Genomic DNA, 23,628 nt, shown 5'->3' with positions numbered 1-23,628 from the left:
ATTTCCTTTCCTCAGATTCTGTTACTTGAGAGTATGTAAAACAAGATTAGGGTGGAACATGTGACTTTATTATATTTCCTTGGGCAGAATTTCTTAATGTTTCTTAAAGCTACATTAGCAAGTAACAGGCAAAGTACTGTGTGCAAGCATAATGCTCCTAGGTGGATAAAATACATGTCTGAAGAAATACATGTGTAATTCCAAAGTATCATATGGGCCTTTCTGTGTTCTTCTCATATCATAAATTGCTGGTTAAGGTTCTTTACTTATGTATAAGTAACAAGAGGATCTATACTGGAATGAGAGAATCAGTCTTTTAGAAAAGCCCATATGGTTGCTACTTAGCCCATATTTGTATTTCAAAAATTGTCAAAACTCTTTGTACTATATTTGCTGGCCTCTTGAAGGAAAGTTTTAGACTTACTCACTGTTAGACTTACTCTGTGCAATAAAAACAAACACTATTATATAACAACTTTCCTTAATGAATAACATCTTAAAATTCAGATAAAATTATTTGTCTTTCCAAAAATGAAGTACTGTCTGCTTTTGTTGCCTATCATGATTATAATACTTTTCAATTTTTTTTAAATGGAGTCATTTTACAGTAACATCATCACAAGTAGGCATATATAAACCTCCTAGGCAGTTTATATGTATTCCAATGCTTGCAATGCTGGTTCTGAGAAGGGCTATTTTTAAGATTCTAACATAACCTAGGCCTTGCTTTTACAAAGTAAATGACTGCAGCTTACCCAGTGGAACACTTCCAGTGGCATTGATCATCAGCATGAGCATTGTAAAGTTGCTGTTTTTATAACTATCAACATTTGTAGGAAAGAAATTCTGAGGATTGTATCATTCTGTTGCTCTCAGGTTTGCAATCTTTGTGCACATTTTAAGACTTGGTATGAAGGTATAATTACCATTGAAACAAGTTTCCCAGGTTCTAAAGACTGCATGGAAATTGGGACAAAAATCTGAAATTGTTGAATATGCTTTACATATTTTATATGCACCTGAAATGGTTTAGCCATTTTGAAGTCTACAATGATGCCTAGTAAGGTTTATTTCTGTTCAGACGTTAGTAATAGAGTTTTGGAAATCAGGAATCAGTAAATGAAATGACAACATTTAATAATACCTTCAAACAACTCTATAAGAAGAAATACCAGCCTAACTATAGCTAATTGTCAAATAGACACACTGATGCATGGCAGTCAGCACACATGGAAATGTTTGTGAAAGATCTCAAGGCAGACGTAAATTGGGAAATTGGAATTCTAGCTGAACCTTGAAGGAGTTAGAAAAACAGAACAGATATGAAGGTCTTTCAAGCCAGACAAAAAATATTCCAATGTGAAGAAGTAAAATTTGATTGCCTTTGATATGGACAGGGAAAAACAGAGCCAAATGCTAGAATTTAGAATTGTTCATTAAAATTGATTATAACCACTGCAGCATTAATACTGAGGCGGTGTGCAACCTGAGGTACACCACAGCATGGCAAACCATGACTTAAAAGGACTAAGTTAGTGCAACAAGCAACACAACATAAAACAAGTATGCCAGATAGGCAGACACAGAATGCTATAGGTTTTCAAAGACACGATCACCTAAAGAATTCATTAAGCCATTCAAAGACACTCTAGCTAGTCTTCAAAGTTTCCATGAGTATGTATTTCTGGGTTAAAATTGTGGTTGCTATTTCTACTTGTCCCTTTTCACACATTAAATATGACAATGGTGGAAGTTTTTGTTGTATTCTGTTTAATACCTACTGTACTCCCTTAATATAAACCTGCCTCTTTTGCTGGAAAATTACATTGTGAGCATGTATCCATCTATCTCCAAGGAGATGAGGATGGTAATACAGGATTAAAATGGTATAATTTGTGTTTAGATTCAGTAAACTATGGTTATGTGGTGAAGCATTCCAGTTCTTTGTCAATGACAGTTTTATTGAAGACAAGCTTTCAGAGGGATTGTACTGGAAAGCCTATTAAAGTGCTATCCATTAAACCATTAGACTGTCATTAAAACTGTTAGGGCAAACTTGTTATTCAGGAGTTATTGGTCTCTCACCATTCTCAGTCTTTTCTGCAAATACTATATGCATCTCTCCATTTTGTCCCTTCAGTGTCAAAGGGTGAGTGTGTCTCACCTTCCTGTCTTTCCCTGCAGAATCTGTAACAGGTGGGAGATATACAGAAGAAGAAAGAGACATCAGTGGATAGATATGTAGGAGAGATGGAGATGATTTGTCTTTTTGCTCCTAATTATGTAGGGTTAGGATTATACTTAAGATTTCATATTTTGAATTTGATTTTTTTAATGGGCTAAAATTCTAACCATGTAAGCTATAGCTTTTCTTTAGAAATGCAAAGGACAATGGTATGAATGCATCATCATATCTAAACTGACTGAGACATTTGGAATTTAATCATTTTTTTCTTAATTATACATGGTTTAGAAACAAAGCAGTAATGCAGGGTGCCGGTGGCTCACGCCTGTAATCGTAGCTACTCAGGAGGCTGAGATCTGAGGATTGCAGCAGGAACATCCCTGAGACTTTTATCTCCAATAAACCAATAGAAAACCAGAAGTGGCGCTGTGGCTCAACTGGTAGAGCACTCGCCTGGAGCTGAAGAGCACAGAGAGAGCGCCCAAGCCCAGAGTTCAAGCCCCACAACTGACAAAAAGAAAAAAAGAAACAAAGCAGTAAATTTTATTATTATAATTTGTTTTATATGTATATATATATATTGTATATATATATTTGTATGTATATATATATTTACATATATACATATAAATAACATATAAATACAAATATACACACTAGAGTGTAGTCTTTTAGAGATCACATTTCAAAGTCAAAATATCTGGATCTTTGAGCACCTCTGATTTATATAACAGCAGGGTGACTCAAGGAAAGCCTCATAGCTCCACTAAACCTCTTCTAGTTCATCTGTGCTGTGGACATAGTATTTGCCTCTCACCTCGTTTTGAGAATTAAGTCAGATTTGGGCTGGGAAGGTGGCTCAGTGGTAGAGCGCTTGCCTTGCATGCCTGAGGCCCTGGGTTCGATTCCTCAGCACCACATAAGCAAAAAGAAAAAAAAAGCTGGAAGTGGTGCTGTGGCTCAAGTGGTAGAGCGCTAGCCTTGAGCTGAAGAGCTGAGGGGCAGCGCCCAGGCTCAGAGTTCAGACCCCACGACCGGATCCCCGAGAATTAAGTCAGATTCAACACATAGTGCTGATATGCTCATTACTGTCACCACCATCTCCATCATCAGTATAAGAAGCAATTTAGATCAATTCTATCCTGCTATTCTTTGGTAACTTTTTCCCCTTTATTGAGATTAAATGATTGCATAAATTTCACAAATTTCACAGTATTGTGAGATAGTGATAGTTAAAGTCTCAAACACATTTTATCCTTCATGAGGCACATTGTCATTATCATGGTCTATAAAGCTTATGGACTCTACAAACTTTGACCCTACAGCTACTTTTTTGAAATCAGGAGATATGTACATTTCTTCCTTTTGCTTAGTGTTAGCTGTTCCCTCTTTCTTTTTCATTCTTTTCGCTCCCATCGCTGCCCTTAAGATGCCTAGGTCACTTTCTTCTTTGGTAACTTCAGAGGAAGATGAGTCAGCCTGTGTTGGCTCTTCCATATTCATGCTACAGTCTAAATCTACACTAAGTGTAGATTTAGGGTTTGAAAAAAATTACAATGTACATGGTTGAGTCTTGTGATTTGTTCCCGATGCTTGTAAGAAAACAGCAAGAACTGGAATGTGCAATGGCGATATGTGCTGAAACTCATCTCTCCACTTACTTTGGAGAATAATGTAGTGCTCATAAATGAAATAACTAAAGAACACGGGCAAACACAAAGGAAGAAGTCACAGATCAGAGCACTCACAGACCAGAGATAAGTGCTACTGTCATTGTGTAAGGAGTGCATGTATACATGTATGTGTATAAATTTATAGCCATACATCTATACAGTATGAGTGTATATCTATTTCAACCAAAGTACTGTTTTATAAGCCCTTTAACTGAACAGTAAAAGTGTAAGTAGTTTCAATTTTATTAGTTGAACAGTTTTTCATACTGTTAGCCATGTAAGCAGTCTGCTCTTGTAATAACATTAAAGCTCTACCCAATCTTTTACTGCTATAGATTATGCTCCAGAGTTCTCCTCTATGTTTATTCAGACAAAAGGCTTGCTTTTGAATTCCAGAATTTCCAGGGCATTTAGTTTCTGCTAATGTCCAAAGATTAGCTTGATGACATAGATAAATAGATGCTTAGATTCATTTTGAAGAAGATGTACAAAGGAAGATTTATTAACTCCAGACCAGAAAAGAAGCTGTATCTGCTAACTTTATTCCAGAACCAGATCCTTAGTTTTGTAAACACGAATGAGAACTGGATTCTGAGGACATCAGCCCATTGGTTTTATGCTAGCAGGGTCATCTTAATAAGCCGTCATCGTTTTGAAAGGCGTAGCTATCCATGGCTCTCCTACTCTGGGCCACTGTTTTCTATGTGTCTTTGTTTAAAATCAGGTTAGATGCATTGTATTCATAAACTACTTGTTTAAATGGCAATGCCTTGGTACAGTTACTTAAAGATAATTTTTTTAAAAAAACAAGTTAGATCTCTTTGCTTATATAAAAAAATATCATTTAACATCCTACTGAACTGACATTCTAAAATGTGAACATTTACCTTTGATGTTTACCTAAGGTAGCTAAGGAGCTGGTATTTCAGGACAATAATCATTCAACAGTCATAAAATAATTCAAGTTATTTTCATTCATAAACTAGTTTTCCTTTTAAATCTATCATCTAGTTCTTTTTTTGTTGCTGGTGGTGGTGGTGGTGGTGGTTGTCGTGGGGCTTGAACTCTGGGCCTGGGCACTGTCCCTTAGCTCTTCAGCTCATGGTGAGTGCTCTACCACTTGAGACACATCTCCACTTCTATGTTTCTGGTGGTTTATTGGACATAGAGTCTCATGGGCTTTCCTGCCCATGCTGGCTTTGAACGGTGGTTCTCAGATCTCAGCCTCCTGAGTAGCTAGGATTACAGGTGTGAGCAATTGGCGCCCAGCCTGCTAGTTCTTTTTTACTGAATAGTCAGGGCTTCAATATCAAATGAAAAAGAAGAAACAAAAAAAACCAAGTAAATGTGGTTACAAAGTACAAAATACATGTTTTCATGTTTGCTAGAAAAGTAGAGGCTCAAAATCAGATGGATAAAATTGTTACATAAGAAATTCAAAAACAAAAATGTATTTCTTGCCTAGATTAAGGGCAATGTTTTTCTGGCATGCTTCCAGAATAGATGCAATTGGCATTAAGGGGAAAACAAACCTTGTTTACATTCTATCATTGTGGGAATCAGAGATGTTCCAGCATAAAGCATTGAGTAAAAGTTGGAGGTGCAAAAATGTCTATCACTCTCTTGGTGACAACTTTGCATTAGGTAGTTTACACTTAATACTCATGGCTGCACTGCTATGTCAGCAGTAATGAAGAGTGAAAAGAAATTAAGACATTTACTCTATTAGTTTTGTATCAAAACCTGGTGCTCTGATATCCAAAAAAAAGAAAAGATACAATGGAAAATTAATTTAATGATGCACATCAGTTATATTTAATAGAAACATTTGTTTTCAGCTGTAGATAATTGCAATCCTCTAATATTCTTGAGTGTGCAACTCTTTTATTTACTATATGTCATAGTATCTAAATGATTTACTAATCAACTTATTTGTATTTATAAATCATTATAATTTTTACAACTCATCAATTAATTGTATCATTTTAAATCAGATAATTTTAATAAATTTGTAATAACATTATCCTTCCCCAAGCTACCTGAGCACCTGAAAAATTTTAATTCCTTCTGCATTTCCAAATAACATTTGAAATCCTACATTAATTAGTGTCCAAACAATAGAACTTAAAGTAAAATAATGTAATGTAAAAATGCAAACCTGGGCACGATAATGCACTCCTGTAATCTCAGCTACTCAGAAGGTAGAGTAAGGAAAATTATGAGTTTGAAGTTAGCTGGGGAAAAATGGGAAGGGAAATGTCGTCTTAAAGTCAAAGTAAAAACAAAGTTGTGAGAGTATGAATGAGTGATAAAGCTCTTGTATATATTGTGACAATGAGATGTACAAGACGCTATGTAGAAAAATGACCTTTACAATTTGGGTGGGGGGGTATAGTTGTGGAGATGGGGGGAAGGGATGGTAGGGGAAAAACAAAGGAGGAGGCAACAATGCTTGAGAAGAAATGTACTCATTACTTGCTCATGTAATTGTAACCCCTTTGTACAGTATTTTCCCAATAAAAACTTATTAAAATGCTCTTGTATATCAGGTGAAGGTTTTTGGTTTAATCCCTACTAAAGAGAGAGAGGAGAGAAGAGAGAAGAGAGAGGGGAGAGAATTTTAAACTTTAAATTTCTAGCACTTGATGTTTTATGAGCAGTAATTTGAGTGGATTCTCTGACAAAAAAAAAATCAGCGTTTTTGTTGTCATTGCTGTTTTTCTTGTTTTAAAAAATCATTTTGGATTTGTGGCCCATTAAGATATTTCAATTTATATTTAGGATTAAAATGTACCCTTTACTAGTTCCATGATATAATTTAGAAGAAAGTATTTATTAAATGTCTCAAACCAGGAGCTGGTGGCTCACACATGGAATCCTAGCTAAGTCAGTAGGCTGGGATGTGATGATCACTGTTCAAAGCCAGCCTGGGCAGGACAGTCTGTAAGAATCTTATCTCTAATTAATCATCAGAAAAGCAGAAATGCAGCTGTGGCTCCAAGTGGTAGGGCACTAGCCTTGAGCAGAAAAGCTTATGGATAGTGCCCAAGCCCCGAGTTCAAGCCCCACCACAGACCCCCTGCCCCCCAATAAAAAACTTGTCTCAAATAATATGTTCTATCACATGGATAAATGATCCTTTATGAGGACACTTAAACATTTTTACAACTCTGCATATCAATTCTATAAGTGTTATAGAGAAGGTAACATGGGGCTTGAACTCTAGGCCTGGGTGCTGTCCCTGAACTCTGCAGCTCAAAGCAAGCCTTCATCTACCTGAACCACAGCACCATTTCTGGTTTTCTGGTGGTTTATTGGAAATAAGAGTCTCACAGACTTTACTGCCCAGGCTGGCTTTGAACCACTATTCTCAGATCTCACTCTTGTGAGTAGCTAGGACTACAGGAATGAGCCACCTGAGCCTGGCTAGAGTTTTAAATCAAAACATTCATGACTATATAAAGTTGATGTGATTTTATCCCATGGAGACAAAAATCTGACTGAAACATTTTTTGTTACCTTTGATGAGCAAGGTATATTTATCAATTCCATTGTAGGCAAAGACAGTACTTCCAAATCTATGCATTTGTTCACATCTGGCATGTTAGAAAATTTGTGTCATTTCTTTTCACCATAATGATAGCCTGGATCAGAGATGCCCCATACAGGAAAAGACTGAATCAGGTTTGGTAACCAACTGAATAAAGCAAAAATAAAAGAAAATGAGAATACAACCTGACATTTGAGTAACATTAATAGGAAAAAACAATCAGATGCAGTTCCATGGCCTGCCATAGCTAAACTAAGTGCAAAGAGAAACCTCATACCCTGTTCTGACTTGCAGCCATTTCTCAACACTGCTTCTACCCCAGTCTCACTTTCCAGTCTATGGTTGGAGTCAGGATCTTCTTTTTGAAGAAAGTGCTCTTTATGCAAATTACAGGTCTTAGCTAATTGTGGAAAATATAGCCCTTCCCTCCTATGAAAATATGGGTCTTTTTCAAGTAGATACGTATTAATTTACCATTTTAAAACAGAGACAAGAAAAAGAGAGTAAGGAAGGAGGGAGGCGGAGATAAAGATTGAGAGAGAAAGAGATAAAAGGAAGTGGGGCAAGCATGAATATGAATGAGTGAAAAGAAAAAATGGCTCACTACAGAAATACACAATGCCAGATTGTTCTTCAAAATTTTAGAAAGTACATGAGAAAATCTGAGGGTACACCACACTAAGAAGCAGCCGAGTAAGTCTTCTGTTGTGGAACTATATGGAAAGATAGAATTTCTCTACAAGTTAAGGGCATTAAAAGTTCAATTCCCATAAAAGGATAGTTTGCCACATAGTCTGGCCAGGGAAATAGTTGGCTATTCCTTCTATATAATTACATTTTTGTTAGTTGTTTCAAAAACACACACACAAAAACAAAACAAAACAAAAAAAACAGATTCATCCTGTTTTTGTGGGTTTCTTTTGATGAGCTCTAAAGGAATCTTTTGAGGTTTTTCTTGTGGTAAGATGGAGTAGAACACAGACTATGTGTGGTGTGTTTTGTATGTGAAGAATATTTTTCAAAAAAATGTTGAATTTAGGAGAACTGTAAAATGACCTTCTTTTACAATGATGACTTCAGCACTATTATAAAATGTAGTTTTACTCAATGATTATCATCTAATGTGTGTAATTATGGTTACTCTGTTCTGCATTTAGACTTATACAAATCAAGCCAGGTGCAGGTGATTCCTGCCTGTAATCCTTGTTACTCAGGAGGCTGAGATCTGAGGATAGTGGGTCAAAGCCAGCCCAGGCAGGAAAGTCTGAGATTCTTATCTCCAGTTAACCACCAGAAAACAGGAAGTGGTGTTGTGGCTCAAGTGGTAGAGCTCAGGGACAGCGCCCAGGTGTAATTGAGATTTTTCTTTCCAGCCTTACTTGAATTGTTTCAGTAGAATGACTGAAGGGCAAGTGTGAAACAGGTAATTTCCAGTTTAGCAAGAGAGGAAGTGTGGCCTGGGCTCTGGGTCTCAGCCATGGGGCCTGGAATGTTTTGTCCCCAAACCCAGTTTCTCTATCTACTATCTGTGGAAATGGGAGAGAGAGAAATTTCACTTTAGTGCATCTCAGTTTTTCCATCTTCAATACTGCAGTGATCGTGGTAACCACTTCTAGGAATTTATGAAGATGGAATGAATTAGTATATGACATGTATAGACAAAGTGGACTTCAAAAATAGTATTTAAATGTTGCAACTATTAGATGAAAATATTTATCTTAATTCTTGCTTTTCAAATCAAACACATATGGCAAAATTATAAATCTATCTGATAACATTACTTTTCTTCTTTCCTAAGAGAGTTAGGGTTCTAATCGATTAAGAAGAGATTAAACCTTTCTGGCCTACTTTAAGACTTACATGTAAAGTACTGACATTAGCAAGTGTCTGTTTGAGACTTTCTCTTTCCTTTTTAAACTACTCACAAAGAAGATTTTTCCTTCTATCTGTTCATTATTTTTCCTCAGTGAGGCAAAGCTAGAATTGAACATCTGTTACAATGACTTAGGCAAAAGCCACAGTAGAGGCAGGCAATTTAGTATGAAATGTACAGACAGAGCTGGAAATACTTTCTAGCTTGGTAAAGTTTTTTTTTTAAAGCATATATCCAGGATCTGTCTTTCAAGGGACGTGGTGACTGACTGGATAAACAAACACAAATATGAACGAGTACCTGTGTTTATAAATTATGTACAAATTTTTCATAGTGTAGGATAAATTTGGTAATCAACTTTAGGTTGAATAAACATACTTTATTCTTTGCCAGCTTGCAAAATTCTCCTCAAATAAGCCTGAAGAAATCCTAACCAGGACTCTAGCTCAGGAAAGCAGTATGTTGGCTTGAAGAGCTGCAAAGAGGTGATTATCAAACAGAAGGTTGTTTGGGTAGATGAAGCCAGGTGATAAAAAAAGAGTAGAGACAAGATTGTGAAAAATGCAAAGAAAGTATTAATTTTAGTCCATTGGGCAGAGTGCTTATTTTAAATTGCTTTGTAAAACAGTTGAGTGCCCCCAGCTTGATTTTATATTAGGAAGATGAATAGTCACAGTAGACTAGCCAAAATTTGAGGTAAAGGGGAAATCACTTCCAGTTTTAGTCAAGATCTGGATTTTCCTTCTCTATGTCAGACATTTCTTCAACCTCAAGAACCAGCAACAAAGAAGCCAAGGACAAAAGAAGGCAAAGCAAGTACCCCATCTCTGGCCCCTAAGTAAGGCCTACAGAGTGAGTTTTAAGAATTAGGGTCTTAGTCATTGATGATATAGCTGGCTTATTTAGTTGGATAATAGAAATGTGATTTCCTTCAATAAGTCTTTTTTTGTGGGGGGAAGGGGGAAGTAAACTTAGTACACCTCAACAACTTTCAGGATTTATTCTTCTTTGCTGAGTTTTCTGCTCTCAGCATTCTGACAAGCTCGAAAAACAATGACCTGTGCTGTGTATCGTTAAATGTTTAGTCAGACAGATAGATACAGATGGATGAGTGCTGTGTTGCACAAAGACAAGTCAGCATTATTTAATCAATGTTTGTTTGATCCGTGTAAAACAAGTATAAATGTAAGCTGCAGCCCATCTGTTTCATCATCCATGTGAAGCCAACCTCATTTTTAAAACTTGATTTCTTATATAATTGTCCTAGAATGACACAGGATGGTAAGTTGGGAAGAAATATCACTCACATTGGCTAGGTAAAGGATGGTCCTGGAGAGAAGGGTTTTGTAGGTTGGCCTTCTCCATATTTTAGTGGCATTCTGGCCAGTGTTAACAAAGCATCTTAACTTTGTAATTACCAGCTGGTAATTACAAGCTGAACTTTAAACTCCTACAAACATGAGTTTGAGACTAACTTGTCTGAGTCTAGCTATGCAAATTTAGGCAAATTACTTAACCACTAAGTTAGCACTGTGCCTGCCATAAAGAAGGTGATCAGTAAGATTTATCTCATTTGTCTTTCTTTACTTTCATTTCCTCAGCAGCCAAATGAAAAGTAAATAGAAAGCTTAACCTCTTAACCATCAAAAAACATAAATCACACTGCACTAGTATAACTATCCTGCTACTTAGTCTCATGGAGCGTACCTGAAAGCCTAAACATATTAACATACTGCTCATTTTTCCATGTGGCGCCCTGCTCATTTTTCCATTACCAGTTTTAAAAATCTTCAGTGTAGTTGGCATATAGGGAAAAGGGGGCTAAAGGTAGGGACCAAATAGTCTAGGTTACGGTGGGGAACAAGAGACAAGAGACCTGCTCCCACCCCAGGGCGGAGCCCTAGGTCTGGTTGTCCCTTGGCAGGTGACTGACCCTCCTGCAGCCCCAAAAAAGTAGGAGAACTCCAATCCAATAAACACATTGTGAGATGATTTCAACCCTTCTAAGACTGAGATAAGGCACCAGTGTTGCAATTACTACAGAGGTCTGAGAATATGTGGCAAGAGCAGAAATAAGCATGAGTTAGCGAACAGTGTCTTTGAATTAGTAAATGAAGCCCCGCTATCACAATGACACACACCACCATTGTATACAGAGGTAGGGATCTTAGTCCGAGTAACAGCAAGGCTGTTAGAGGAAATAATGTCCTTCCTCAAAGCACTGTATATCTGTGAGCTTAGTAGCTTCTTAAAATATTTGAAATAATAATGTGTAAGAGGCTGCTGTAGCCACTAATGTTCCTCAGGAGAAAAGGAGTATCAGTATTATTTATCATTTCAGCTTTATATACTTAATTACTATGCTATATGGTAATGAGTGTTAAGTACTAAGATTTTTGATACATTTGTTTATTGAAGTTCCCTAAGTTTGTTCTCTAACTTTCATGTTACATACAGTTTCTCATCGTGAACTTTTTTCAAGAACATTTAATCATAGGTTCTATTTTTTTTAATCTTTTATTAAGCCATGCGCTGAGCCAGCTACAAGTATACATGAGAAGATGGCTACAAATATGTAGGCAGGATTGTGAGGAAGGATTTTATAACTCAACTCTTAACTTACCCAGAGCCAGGAACAGTTCTTAAACGGGAACCTAGTCTACACCTGTGCTTAAAAACCAGCATTGACATTGATGCGTCGAATAGCTTGGAAAAAATAGAGGAAGGATTTCTGTCAGACTGCAGATATTTGAAAGTCTGGATTGGAAATGTCAGTTGGGTGTCCAGAGATGAATGTGAGAGCTTTTAAAGGTGGCTCTTGGTCACCAAAAGAACCGTTATAAGCAGACAAGGTTCAAGGATGAATTGAAGGCTTCTTCTCTGTCCTCTGAGTGCTTCAGTTTTTTTAAAGCCCATCGAATATTTGGAGAGGATTATGCTGATCAAGGAAATAAACACATCTCCCTGAAAAAAAAAACTAGAAAGTTCTTTAATAATGCTATTCTTTAGACCACAATAGCATTGTTCTTTGGGTTTTACTATCACTATTCTTTAAATTCAAGAGTCATTGATTGTTTTTGAAAACCACTGAATGATTGATTCGTATATCTAGATTTCCACAAGTAAGATAAGGAAAGGAAGCTGCATATTCCTTAATAAATGAGAAGCTATAATATCTAATGCTGAAGTTTTCAGCAGGTTTGGGACTATGCAAAACTCTTAACTTGAATGGCTTGAGAGTTTTTTCCATTATGCAGAACTCTTTTTTTAATTTTAATTTTTGCCAGTCTTCAGGCTTGAACTCAGGGCATGGATGTTGTCCCCAAGCCTCTTTGAACCACCGCATCACTTCTGGCTTTTTTCAAAACAGTTTGTTGTAGATAAGAGTCTCATGGACTTTCCTGCCTGGGCTGGCTTCAAACCACAATCCTCAGATTCAGCCTGCTAGGTAGCTAAGATTACACACATTAACCACCAGCACCCAACTTTGATTCTGTCTTTTAACAGCATGTATTCATCTTTAATGTTGTGACAGGTGTTACATGTGTTTTACTTTCACATATAAACGCATGGAAAAACAACATCAAAATAACTCCAAAAATTTCCTTTAACTAGTTAAAATTCATCACCTGGACACAAACCTATTTGAGTGTTATTTGTGAAAAGTTGATTGTGATCTTTTCAAATCATGTTTATATAATTACTTAACTCACATTGCCATATACCATGAAATGAGAAATGTTAAAATGATGTCTGCATCCTATGATGAAGGAAAATGTGTTTTCTTTACTGTAGCATTCATAGAAAGTAAAATATTCCCTCAAGTTTTGTAATCAAGCATGAATTTTATCTGAAAAATAATAGTTCAACGTAATTATAAACATATACATATGTATAATCTGTAATATTTACTTTAGATTGTAGAATAATTTGGGTGGACTGAAGATGTCAAATAAAAATATTTAAAATATAAAAATTTAAAATAGAGAATGAAGAGAACTAAATTAGATAATAAAATGACAATCCATGATAAATGGAAAAGTTGTAATAATAAATAGAAACATCATTAGATTCTGTTCACCTTGGATTATAAATTTTCCCACCATGATGATATTTTGTTGTTGGTGATCATGTTGTTGGTGATTTTTTTGTTGGTGGTGGGGCTTGAACTCAGGCTCTGGGTGCTGTCTCTAAGCTCTTTTTCCCCCAAGGTTAGCACTCTACCACTTCCAGTTTTTGAGTGGTTGATGGGAGATAAGAGTCTCATGAGGACTTTTCTGCCTGCACTGGCTTCAAACCATGAGTCTTGGATCCTGAGTAGCTAGGATTAAAGGTGTGAGCCACTGGCCCCCGGCACCATGATGAACTTTTAATGATTTGCTTCCTTACTGTTATTGTTAACTATAGAATTTTATAAATTCTATATGTAATACATATTAACATTTATATATATGAATGTTATATGTATAGCATTTATATACATGTTTTGTATAGATATATGTAATAATATAAAATTATATATATATTATATATTATATATATATATATATAAACAGACATAGTCTTAAGTTCCCATGAAGATGTAGCATATAATACAGAGCCAGCCATACAGCCCACGTTCAGTGGAGCCTGTGAAAGACCAGTCAACTTAAGGACTGAGCTTAGGGCTAGATAAGAAAAACTAGGGAAGGGCTGGGAGGTGGCTCAGTGCTAGAGCGCTTGCCTTGCATGCATGAAGCCCTGGGTTCAATTCCTCAGCACCACATAAGCAAAAAGAAAAAAGCCGGAAGTGGCGCTGTGGCTCAAGTGGTAGAGTGCTCGCCTTGATCTGAAGAGCTGAGGGACAGCGCCCAGGCCCAGAGTTCAGGCCCCACGACCGGACCCAAAAAAAAAAGAAAAATTAAGGAAGAGGAATAAAGGTAAAATAATGTTCACAGAACCCAAAGAAATAACTAGCCAACATAACTCGTAATCTAGAACAATAGAGAAGGAAGTGACAAAGTAAATATACAAACCTGCTTTTCTAATGTTAATAGAATGTCTATATTGATTTTTATTCATCTGCATCAATGTTAGTGACTATTACTGTTTCTTACTATAATTAATCATTTTATGTTATCCTTCGTGACAGCTTCACAGAATCATCTTGATAGAATATGGCTTTAGAAATTTATTTTCAAATCATGTTTGTTACTTGGGATAAATGCCTATAATTCTGCAGTATCCGGTATTGATTTTGTGTGTGCTGTTTTTCTTTTAAAGTCAATTGACCCTGGCCAACAGTTCACATGGGAACATTCAAACTTGGAAGTAAATAAACCAAAGAACAGATATGCAAATGTAATTGCATATGATCATTCCCGGGTTCTCTTATCAGCAATAGAAGGTAAGGAAATGCTGCTGTTCTTTTTTTTTTTTTTTTGGTTGGTTGTGGGGCTTGAATTCTGGGCCTGGGTGCTGTCCCTTAGCTCTTCAGCTCAAGGCTAGTACTCTACACTTGGGCCACAGCACCGCTTCCAGTTTTCTGGTGATTAATTGGAGGTAAGAGTCTCGCGAATTTTCCTGCCTGGGCTGGCTTTGAATCGTGATCCTCAGATCTCAACTTCCAGAGTAGCTACGATTACACGCATGAACCACCAGCACCCGGCTTTGCTGCTGTTCTTTATATCACTACTTTCAGAAGTTTAACTCTGCACATGAGACATTGTTATAACTAGGCCAATAAAAATAGTCACCAGTGAAAATAGTCACCTCGGATTCAGGCACTTTTTTCTTTCTCATACAAATACATCCCCTACTGAAGCCCAGTATCTCTGTTACCAAATGATACATTGAGAGTACCAAAACAATAATGTTACCATACTGCCTTCCAAGAAAGAATCACCAAAATAATTGTTTTAGTGTTGAAAGCAAATTGAGGTTGACTTTACTGTTGGCTATTAATGATTGTGAATGAGTGGGTGATTGTCAGAAGAGGCCCATAAACACATTGATTATTTTAAAACAGGGCAGGGAATTATTTGTAAATAAATGTGGATATGCATTCAGAATAATTCAAAGCTTAGGCGTTAGGGATGCGGTGATTAATACAAATTAAGCTTCTTGGACATGCCCAATATATCAAATTTGTGAATTGCTCGGCAACCTGACAATTACAGGAAAGGAATGATTGTATTCCTAAGGGAATAGTGATGAGGGTTTACTCCTCAAACATACTGAGGTTAGGGATTTCTGAGAGTAGTTTTCAGTTACTTATATCCATCATAAATTAATTTGCCATATTGAAACATCAAGATGTCCATGTTCAGTGAGCATCGTTTTGCAAGGCTTTAGCCTATAGTAGCACATTAGATTAAAATACCACTGAAATTTTTCCAGTGTCATACAAGCCAACATAGGCCAGCTCCTGTCTCATATTACATGCATTATCATTGTGTGTCTAGAAATACTCTGTAGTGTCTGCATGTTTGAAAATGCATTAAGTAATTTTAGCTTTAGACTCAGTCTATTTAAGGACTCCCTGGTTTAAATGTTTGCGTCTATACTGGTTCATATGTCTCTTTCCTTGGTTTTGTTTTTTCCTGCTTCCTTAATCTATGATGGCTGAAACATTATCTCCTAACTCTGACCAGGTCCTTCCTGTCTCTTCTTTAGTGCCCAAATTTAATTTGAAAGCAAGACTCTCTTTAAAACTTTCCTAGTAAGCAACAAAATTAACAATAAATTTATCTCCTGATTTTGGGAAAGTAGAGAAATCTTTTAGCATTTGAGCAAGCTCATATCCACAGCTCTCTTGCTCCAAAATGACATTGTGTGATTTTTCACGATCAACTTATTCTGATGGTGGGAAAAATATTATAATCTCTTTTTCAGAAAACTATATATATACTAAGTATTGAAGAGTCAGCAGTCTCCCATAGTCTAAAAATTTATTAAACTCATCAAGCTTCACCATTGTTCTTTCAGGCAAGATAGTGTCAAGTAGATAACTGCTTCTTTTTGAGATGTCCTCCTAAACTACAATTGATATATGTGTGTTATTAGAATATAGGTTTTACATTTTAGCTCTGTGTTTCCAATTTTCAAATGTGAAATGAACTGGAAAGCAAGGATAAGATCACAAGTTCTCTGAGAGAAAATTGTAAGTAAACTTTCCAACTTAGAGAAAAACAGCCTAGGTGTCTCACCAAGTCATGGAATGGCACTAGATGGGATTTGATTTTTAGTAGCCCTTCTAAGAAATACTAATAGACTTCATTCCAGCCTACGGTGGTCCAACTAATAGTTCCTAAAATGTTAGATTCACAACTGACCCAGGCAGGCCAAAAAAGCATACCTTAGAGGTCAAAAGTATTTCATTAAACTTCCATGGACAGAGGATGAAGAGTCTTTGCAGTGAGTTGGTCTAGCGAGAGACTTAACCAAGTTCTAATCCCTTAACACTTCTACAAAACCTTGTGCTAGGATAAAAATAATTGTGCTTCTTGCCCTAGACATGACCTACTTTCAGCTATTAAAAGTGCATTCCTTTCCTAATAAACTATCCTGTCACTTATAAAATAAAATATAATGTAAAAAATAATTAGCAATTTATTATCCTGTCTTTTAAATCACCACCAAAAGACAAAAGCAAATCACAGCGAACTCTTTTTTATCATTAGCAAAGCAAGGTAACTTACACAAATAAACTATTTTAATATTATATATTTGAATATAAGATGAGAATATGTTTGGCATGATCTTGCCTGCTGGAATGCCTGTTAGCTAGCCTTTTCTGTATTATAGTGTTATTTCCACTCAGAATTAGGTTGTTTAACACTACCACTTTCTCTACTTATGCCACTGTGTCATTATTTTTCTTAACCTGCTATTTCTCACACTGAACAGAGAAGTATGTTGAGAGTCCAAAACATACCTCCTTGTACCTTTATTATGATACTTGGAAATTTATGCTCATTTTATTCATACGTTATTTTTGTAATATAGAAGTGAAAGCACTTGACTCAGACTAAAGCCTGCCTTTTATAGCTCAGTGCTCACTTATACACCCTAAATCTAGAGCTGACCTAGAAACCCAGTCTTTCCATTTGAAGTCTTACACAAAAGGTTAGAAGCGTTTAATAGAAGTGTATGGGGTATGTAGAGAGCTTTCATCTAGATTACAACAATGAAGAGCATTTTATCTTTCACTGAACCTTAAACACCCACATCTCAGCTATCCCAGAGACAATGCTGTCACCTGGAACCACACAACCAGCCACTAACTGAGGCTTTTTATAGAAACAGCTTTCATAATACTGAGCCATGGTTTTTCAGTATAATAGAATGTTAAGTGACTTCATGCACATTTATAAAACTTAAATTAAGGCTTAAGGTTTTAGTTTGAGTTTTTAGGTGTTTTTGTAATTCTTCCCTAATGAATCTAGTATCCTTTTTCATCTGATTTTTCAAAGGAGTTGATAGAGGTCTCCATTCGTGATGTCTTTATCTTTGTTTAATAAACTTTTACCTTTCTCCCAGTTGGAATATGACAGGGAAATAGTCAGGGATTACTTGTGGGCACCAACTTGCTTATAAAATTTCTGGAGAGCGGTGTCATTTGATGACATGTTTTCCAAATCATGCTCATTTTATGAATGCTGAGAAAAATAGAGAATCAGTTGAAATGAGTCATGAAAAAAAGGTTAAATTATAGGGTAACCAACATAAAAACACAATCAAATTTTTGACAAATTTATTGGCCATTGGGATACCTTCAATGTTTAAGCAGTTCTTAAGAGAAAACAGTAATTACTGAACAAGAGAAGTAATAGGAGTTATTTTAATTATTTAAGATGAATATTTACAAATGAAGACAGAAAGGTGATGTTTGTCTTTATACAGAAAAAATATTAAGAATGTGTTTCATAAAATCCAAAGTTGTTCAGAAAGTGAACAAGTAAGTAGCTAAGAAACAAAGAAATCTAATGAGCTTAAGCAAACTTGACTTTTCCAAGTGTTCATTTTCTCAATTATTAGCTCTTACATTTTTGACTTGTAAGAGATACCTTTAAGTGGTTTTTATGTTATTTTATTTACTACATATAAAAGTCTAATAAATAGGAAGTATAAATATTTTCTTAATAGGTGTCCATTAGCAATGAGAAAACAAGCACAAAGACTTGGCTCAGAATAGCCCTATGTATAAATAATTTATCTCGTGATAGAATCCAGCTTTTGTGATTTCTCCAAGACTGCCCCTCACCCATGTCACCAACAGTACCTTTCTGTAAGTAGAGTTAATGACCATTGCTCAGTCTCATACTGTGGACCTAAAAGACCAAACTTAGCTTTCTGCCTAAAAAAATAGACCAGGCTGTTCTTTGGCATTATGCTGATAGATAATATGAACATCACATTCCATCATTTCACTTTCTATTTTATGTTATCACTCACCTAGAATAGTAACATAGTATCAAGTCATCAGTGATCCAAATACATGAGAGCCATATACTGCAGAACTGAGGTCAAGCGCATGCGTGCCTGACAGGTGGCCTGCTCAGCTCAGCCCTGTTCATGTGCATCTTCAGTTTTGTACAAGCCCAGGAATGTCCAGTAGTGGCAGGTTATCATAATACCTTATGACCAGCAAAATGAATTACTGTATTCATTATTTTTATGTTGAAATATTGCTTTTATTTTTTTATTGTGAAAATATTGTACAGAGGGGTTACAATTACATGGGCAAGATAATGAGTACATTTCTTATCAAGCATTGTAGCCTCCTCTTTTGTTTCCCCTTCCCATCCTTTGTATTCATTATTTTTTAAAGACAAGGTCTTGCTATAAAACATAATTCAATTTTTCTGTTACCCATATTGTATTTCTGTTCACAGGAATATAATTAATAAATCCATTTATATCTTTTTATATAGAGAGATGGTGGTAAAGATCTATCTATCTATCTACCTACCTATCTCTATCTAGCTAGCTAGCTAGCTATCTAGCTATCTAGCTATCTAGCTATCTAGCTATCTAGCTATCTATCTGCAGTCCCAGGCTTGAACTCAGGGCCTGAGCACTGTCCCTGAGCTTTTGAATTCAAGTCTAGTGCTCTACCATTTGAGCCACAATGCCACTTCTGGCTTTTCTGAGTAGATAAGAGTCTCACAGACTTTCCTTCCCAGGCTGGCTCTACACCATGATCTTCAGATCTCAGCCTCCTGAGTAGCTAGAATTACAGGTGTGAGCCACCAGCATCCAGGTGGTTTTTACTTTTAAATGCTTTTAGATAGATCTAAACATAAAAGAAAATTAATATGCTACTTTTCTCCTTCATCAGGAAGATAAGAAATTATACTAGGTATTATTATGAGGGTATCTATGAAATGGGTGACATCAAGTCATAGAATTTATGTGTATAACCTATTAAACACAATTTCAAAAGCTAGTGTCATCTGAATTTACACATGAGGAAACTAGAACAGTCAATTTTTTTAAAAAATGATTGATAGATAGAAAATGGAAGACCCAAAATACAAATACACATTACTGGGATTCAAGGCTGCTTTTCTCCCAAGTAGGCCACTGGGAACCACATTACTTTAGAAGTCATGATGTCTGAGTCTATACATGCTATACCTAATTCAAAATCATGGCTAGGGTTCCTGTCTTGGAATTTTGAAACACTTCGAATAGAAACCATTGAGCTAGAGTTCTTATGTTATGGTCAAGGTTTATTTTTCCAAATAACCGACAACATCTAAGTACATTTCAAGTGAGTTTGTTATTTTTTAGTGTCACTTTTTAAATATACATTGGGAAGAGTACTACATGAGAAGAATGGGACTGGAAACTAAATCTTACTTTAAGCAGTTACATGGCCTTAGACATCGTCACTTAATGAAGTTAACAGTGACTCTTTGAAAGAGCCAGGTCCTTTGTGAACTTGCTGTACACTTAAAGTTTCACTCAAAACAAAGGCCACTAACGGGTTGAATTTGCACACTCATTTCAGGGAGCGCATGCACACTCAAGTCTTTGTACACTTATGCTCCATTTGGAAATACCTTAGTGTCTTTATTCTGTTTCCTTAGATAAGATTGATGTACATGCCCCTCTGTGGTGCCATAATTCTGAATGTTCACTCTAAATCCTGAGTGTAAACAATAACAGTAGTAGCAAAATAAATATTAATTCCTGGACATTAATATATTCACTCCTCAAGAAGATACACACACATGCACACACACACACACACACACACACACACACACACACACAATTTAAAGCCAGAGAGTTTATTCAAAACAGGATTATTGTCTGGTATTTCCTTATCTCACCAAAGCAGGTATAGTTTCATCTATGACAGACATAGAAATGACAGAAAAAAAAACACCACATACGATATTCATTCTTTAATGTACTCTAATGCTAGTGCTTATTAATTAATTTTAATTGATTTTTTAAATTCTTAGTAAAGTAGGGGGTCTGTGCCGTAGTCTGTTTGTGTTGTTACAATAAATTACCACCATCAGGGCAATGTATAAACAACACAAATGTATTTCTCACATGTCTGAAATCTATGAAGTCTAACATCAAAGTTCTAGCAGGTTTGACATCTGGTAAAGACCTGGACTTCAGCTTCCTAAAGGTATCTCATCATGCTCTATTCAGAGAGAAGTCCTGTATCCTCATGTGGCAGAAGGGTCAGAGGTGGGGTGATGAACCCAGTCCATTTAACTTCTTTGTGAGGAGCCCAATCCCATCCACAAAGTGCTGCCCCACAACTTAACAAATTTCTAAAGTCCCCATATTTCAAGATCACATTAGCCATTATGTTTTAATATATAATTTTTAGGGAACATAGTCAGACCACAGTGGTCTCTGGCTGACTTTTTCATAAGGGAAAAGAATATATTTAAAGTTATGCGACATAAATATGTTCACCCACTCTGTTTTAATTTTATTTTTTGGGGGGGGTCCAGTTGTGGGGCCTGAACTCTGGGCCTGGGCGCTGTCCCTCAGCTTTTCAGCTCAAGGCTAGCGCTCTACCACTTGAGCCACAGCGCCACTTCCAGCTTTTTTTCTTTTTGCTTATGTGGTGCTGAGGAATTGAACCCAGGGCTTCATGAATGCAAGGCAAGTGCTCTACCGCTGAGCCACCTTCCCAGCCCACCCACTCTGTTTTAAAAGTACCTTCATTGAAAGGTCTAGGTGTTTATCAAGAATTGTACTTCTCAAGGCAATTCTTGCTTCTGTAAAGGTTTCTCAAACTAGTTACCTTGCCTCAGTTTCTTCATCTATGCAATGGAATTATTAACAATTCCTACCTCTAACAACTAGTAGAAAGATTAAACAATTAATACATGTGAAACACTAAGAAAAGTACCTGGTACCAAGAAAAAAATCTAATAAATATTGGGAATTATTCATATTACTATTAGTGCTATGAATTTTAGTGTTCCTCAGATGGAATTTCTTTTGTACTTAATCTATAGAAAAATTAACAATATAAAAATGAGAAAGCCGCATATATGTATATATATATATGTATGTATGTATATAGGTTTATATACATATATATGGAGTATTCTGTGAAGCCCAAAAATATATTCGCCAAAGCCTGATAAATAGAAAAGAGATTATAATAACATTACAAATTTCAGCCCAGAAGAATGTGTTCTTATAAAAGGAAATTCAAAATATATCTTTTGCTGGTAGATTTGCATAATAGGAGCAATTCAAAAGAATTCCAAGTGTAAATAATATAGATGATGTTAGAACAATTTGATTGCTTGTGAGAAGGAAAATTTAGCACCTTTAAAAATGAGAAATTGGCTTACAGGAACTCGCCCTTCCTAAGCTAAATCTAATTTAATACATAAATAAGCAAATAAACAGACACCTGAAACCACTGATATTTCTCCATGATGTTGATTCACCATTTGCCTCTGGTTCTGTGGAATCTTAGCCTTTCTTTACCCACTCTACCAATTTCCCCCCAAACCATTTAAAACAGCTGACAGCACATGTGAACCTGCCCTTCAACTTTACTTTATCTGCATGCTGTGAAATAGTTATCTTTTTTCTTTTCAGGCCATATCTACTAATCTGATCTATTTTCAGTAAGTCAAAACAAAACAAACTAGCACAAGAAACCCAGAAAAATAAGTTTATACAATCTGTTCCACATTCTAGAATCTAATATTAATACTTGTGACTAGAAATGTTCCTTCCATATGAAGCTCTGAAATGAAATAAAATAAAAATAATTTCTCCCTGTGAAGAAAGTATTCGGTAATTTCCATGTTCCTTTCTCATATGACCTCAATAAAGAAATAAATACCTCCCCCTCCCATTCTCTCTATTCTGTTCCCAGTCACTAGTGAATAGTTTGTGAACACCTTAGTGTTTGTTTTATTAGCCCTCAAAATTCTGCTTAAAATACTGAAGGAATGTTAACAGAATATATACTCCGTTGTTCAAAAAAATCCTATTTTTATAAATCCCATGCAATCATTGGTTGAATCGAGTTCATTTTCCCCCAAATATTTAGGACAGCAGTCACTGGTTTAGGCAGATGTGATAGTTCCTCTTGCATTTTCAGTCTTCTACTTTTCGAGTTAATTGTTTACAAGTGTGGCACAGTTTAATCCTTTTATTTTATAGTTATTTTTTAATACATAAAAGCATCTCTCTTTTTGAGGAACAGTGAACAGACATATTTTTATAGCTTAATTTGTCTTAAGTAGCAAGCTAGATGGGATTTAGCCTCGGAAATTTGGAACAATTTCACAGGGTATTTGCAGTCTTCATAAAAACGAGCTAATTAGAGTGTGTGACTGGCATCTTTCTACTTCATGCAGCTGCACACATGATATCAGAATATACTACTTCCTACCTCTTGCTTTAACCTATAACCGAGAAAAGACAAAGAGATATTTAAGGGATGCCTATTTGTATTTTATTACTGTTGTTCACTCTATTTTTTTCCCTCAGGAAACCAAAGTTCAAATCAGAAAGTCCTGAGACTGAGTTTAATTTTTCTCTACTGTCTTAATCCAGTTACTGGATTTTTTTCTCATTTCAATTGTACATTTGGGCAGATTACTTTAATGAGTCTACACTTCATTTCTCTAAAGCAGTGGAAAAACTGACATCATCTGTGCTATGACGCTGTTGTGAGAATATACACAGGTTGTATATGGCTGATAAATTGCAAAAGTTCTCTCCTCCATTCATATTTCTGAAAAAATACAAAATCTGGAAAAGAAGCTTTCCAGTTTGGGAATTACATTTCATCTGTAGAGTATTTAGCAATGAGTAGGCTCATTTCATTTCTGTTTGTTACATCAATTATAATAAC

General features: G+C 35.9%; 1 protein-coding gene across 8 annotated transcripts in view; it reads left to right on the top strand.

The window, feature by feature from the left end:
- The window catches only part of Ptprd (protein tyrosine phosphatase, receptor type, D), a 515,048-nt gene that overhangs the window by 413,113 nt on the left and 78,307 nt on the right, over positions 1-23,628 (top strand). For all 8 annotated transcript variants that reach the window (XR_001175444.1, XM_013026394.1, XM_013026400.1 and 5 more), the window contains one exon: positions 14,544-14,667. Coding sequence is in view for 7 of the 8 variants with exons in the window: in XM_013026394.1 (XP_012881848.1) it covers positions 14,544-14,667 (124 nt within the window). In the remaining variant the exon portion in view is untranslated. The remainder of the gene's footprint in view (positions 1-14,543; positions 14,668-23,628) is intronic.

Source organism: Dipodomys ordii, unplaced genomic scaffold (assembly GCF_000151885.1).
Source record: "Dipodomys ordii isolate 6190 unplaced genomic scaffold, Dord_2.0 Scaffold93, whole genome shotgun sequence".
Taxonomy (NCBI): domain Eukaryota; kingdom Metazoa; phylum Chordata; class Mammalia; order Rodentia; family Heteromyidae; genus Dipodomys; species Dipodomys ordii.
This window is presented reverse-complemented; position numbering and strand designations above follow the sequence as displayed.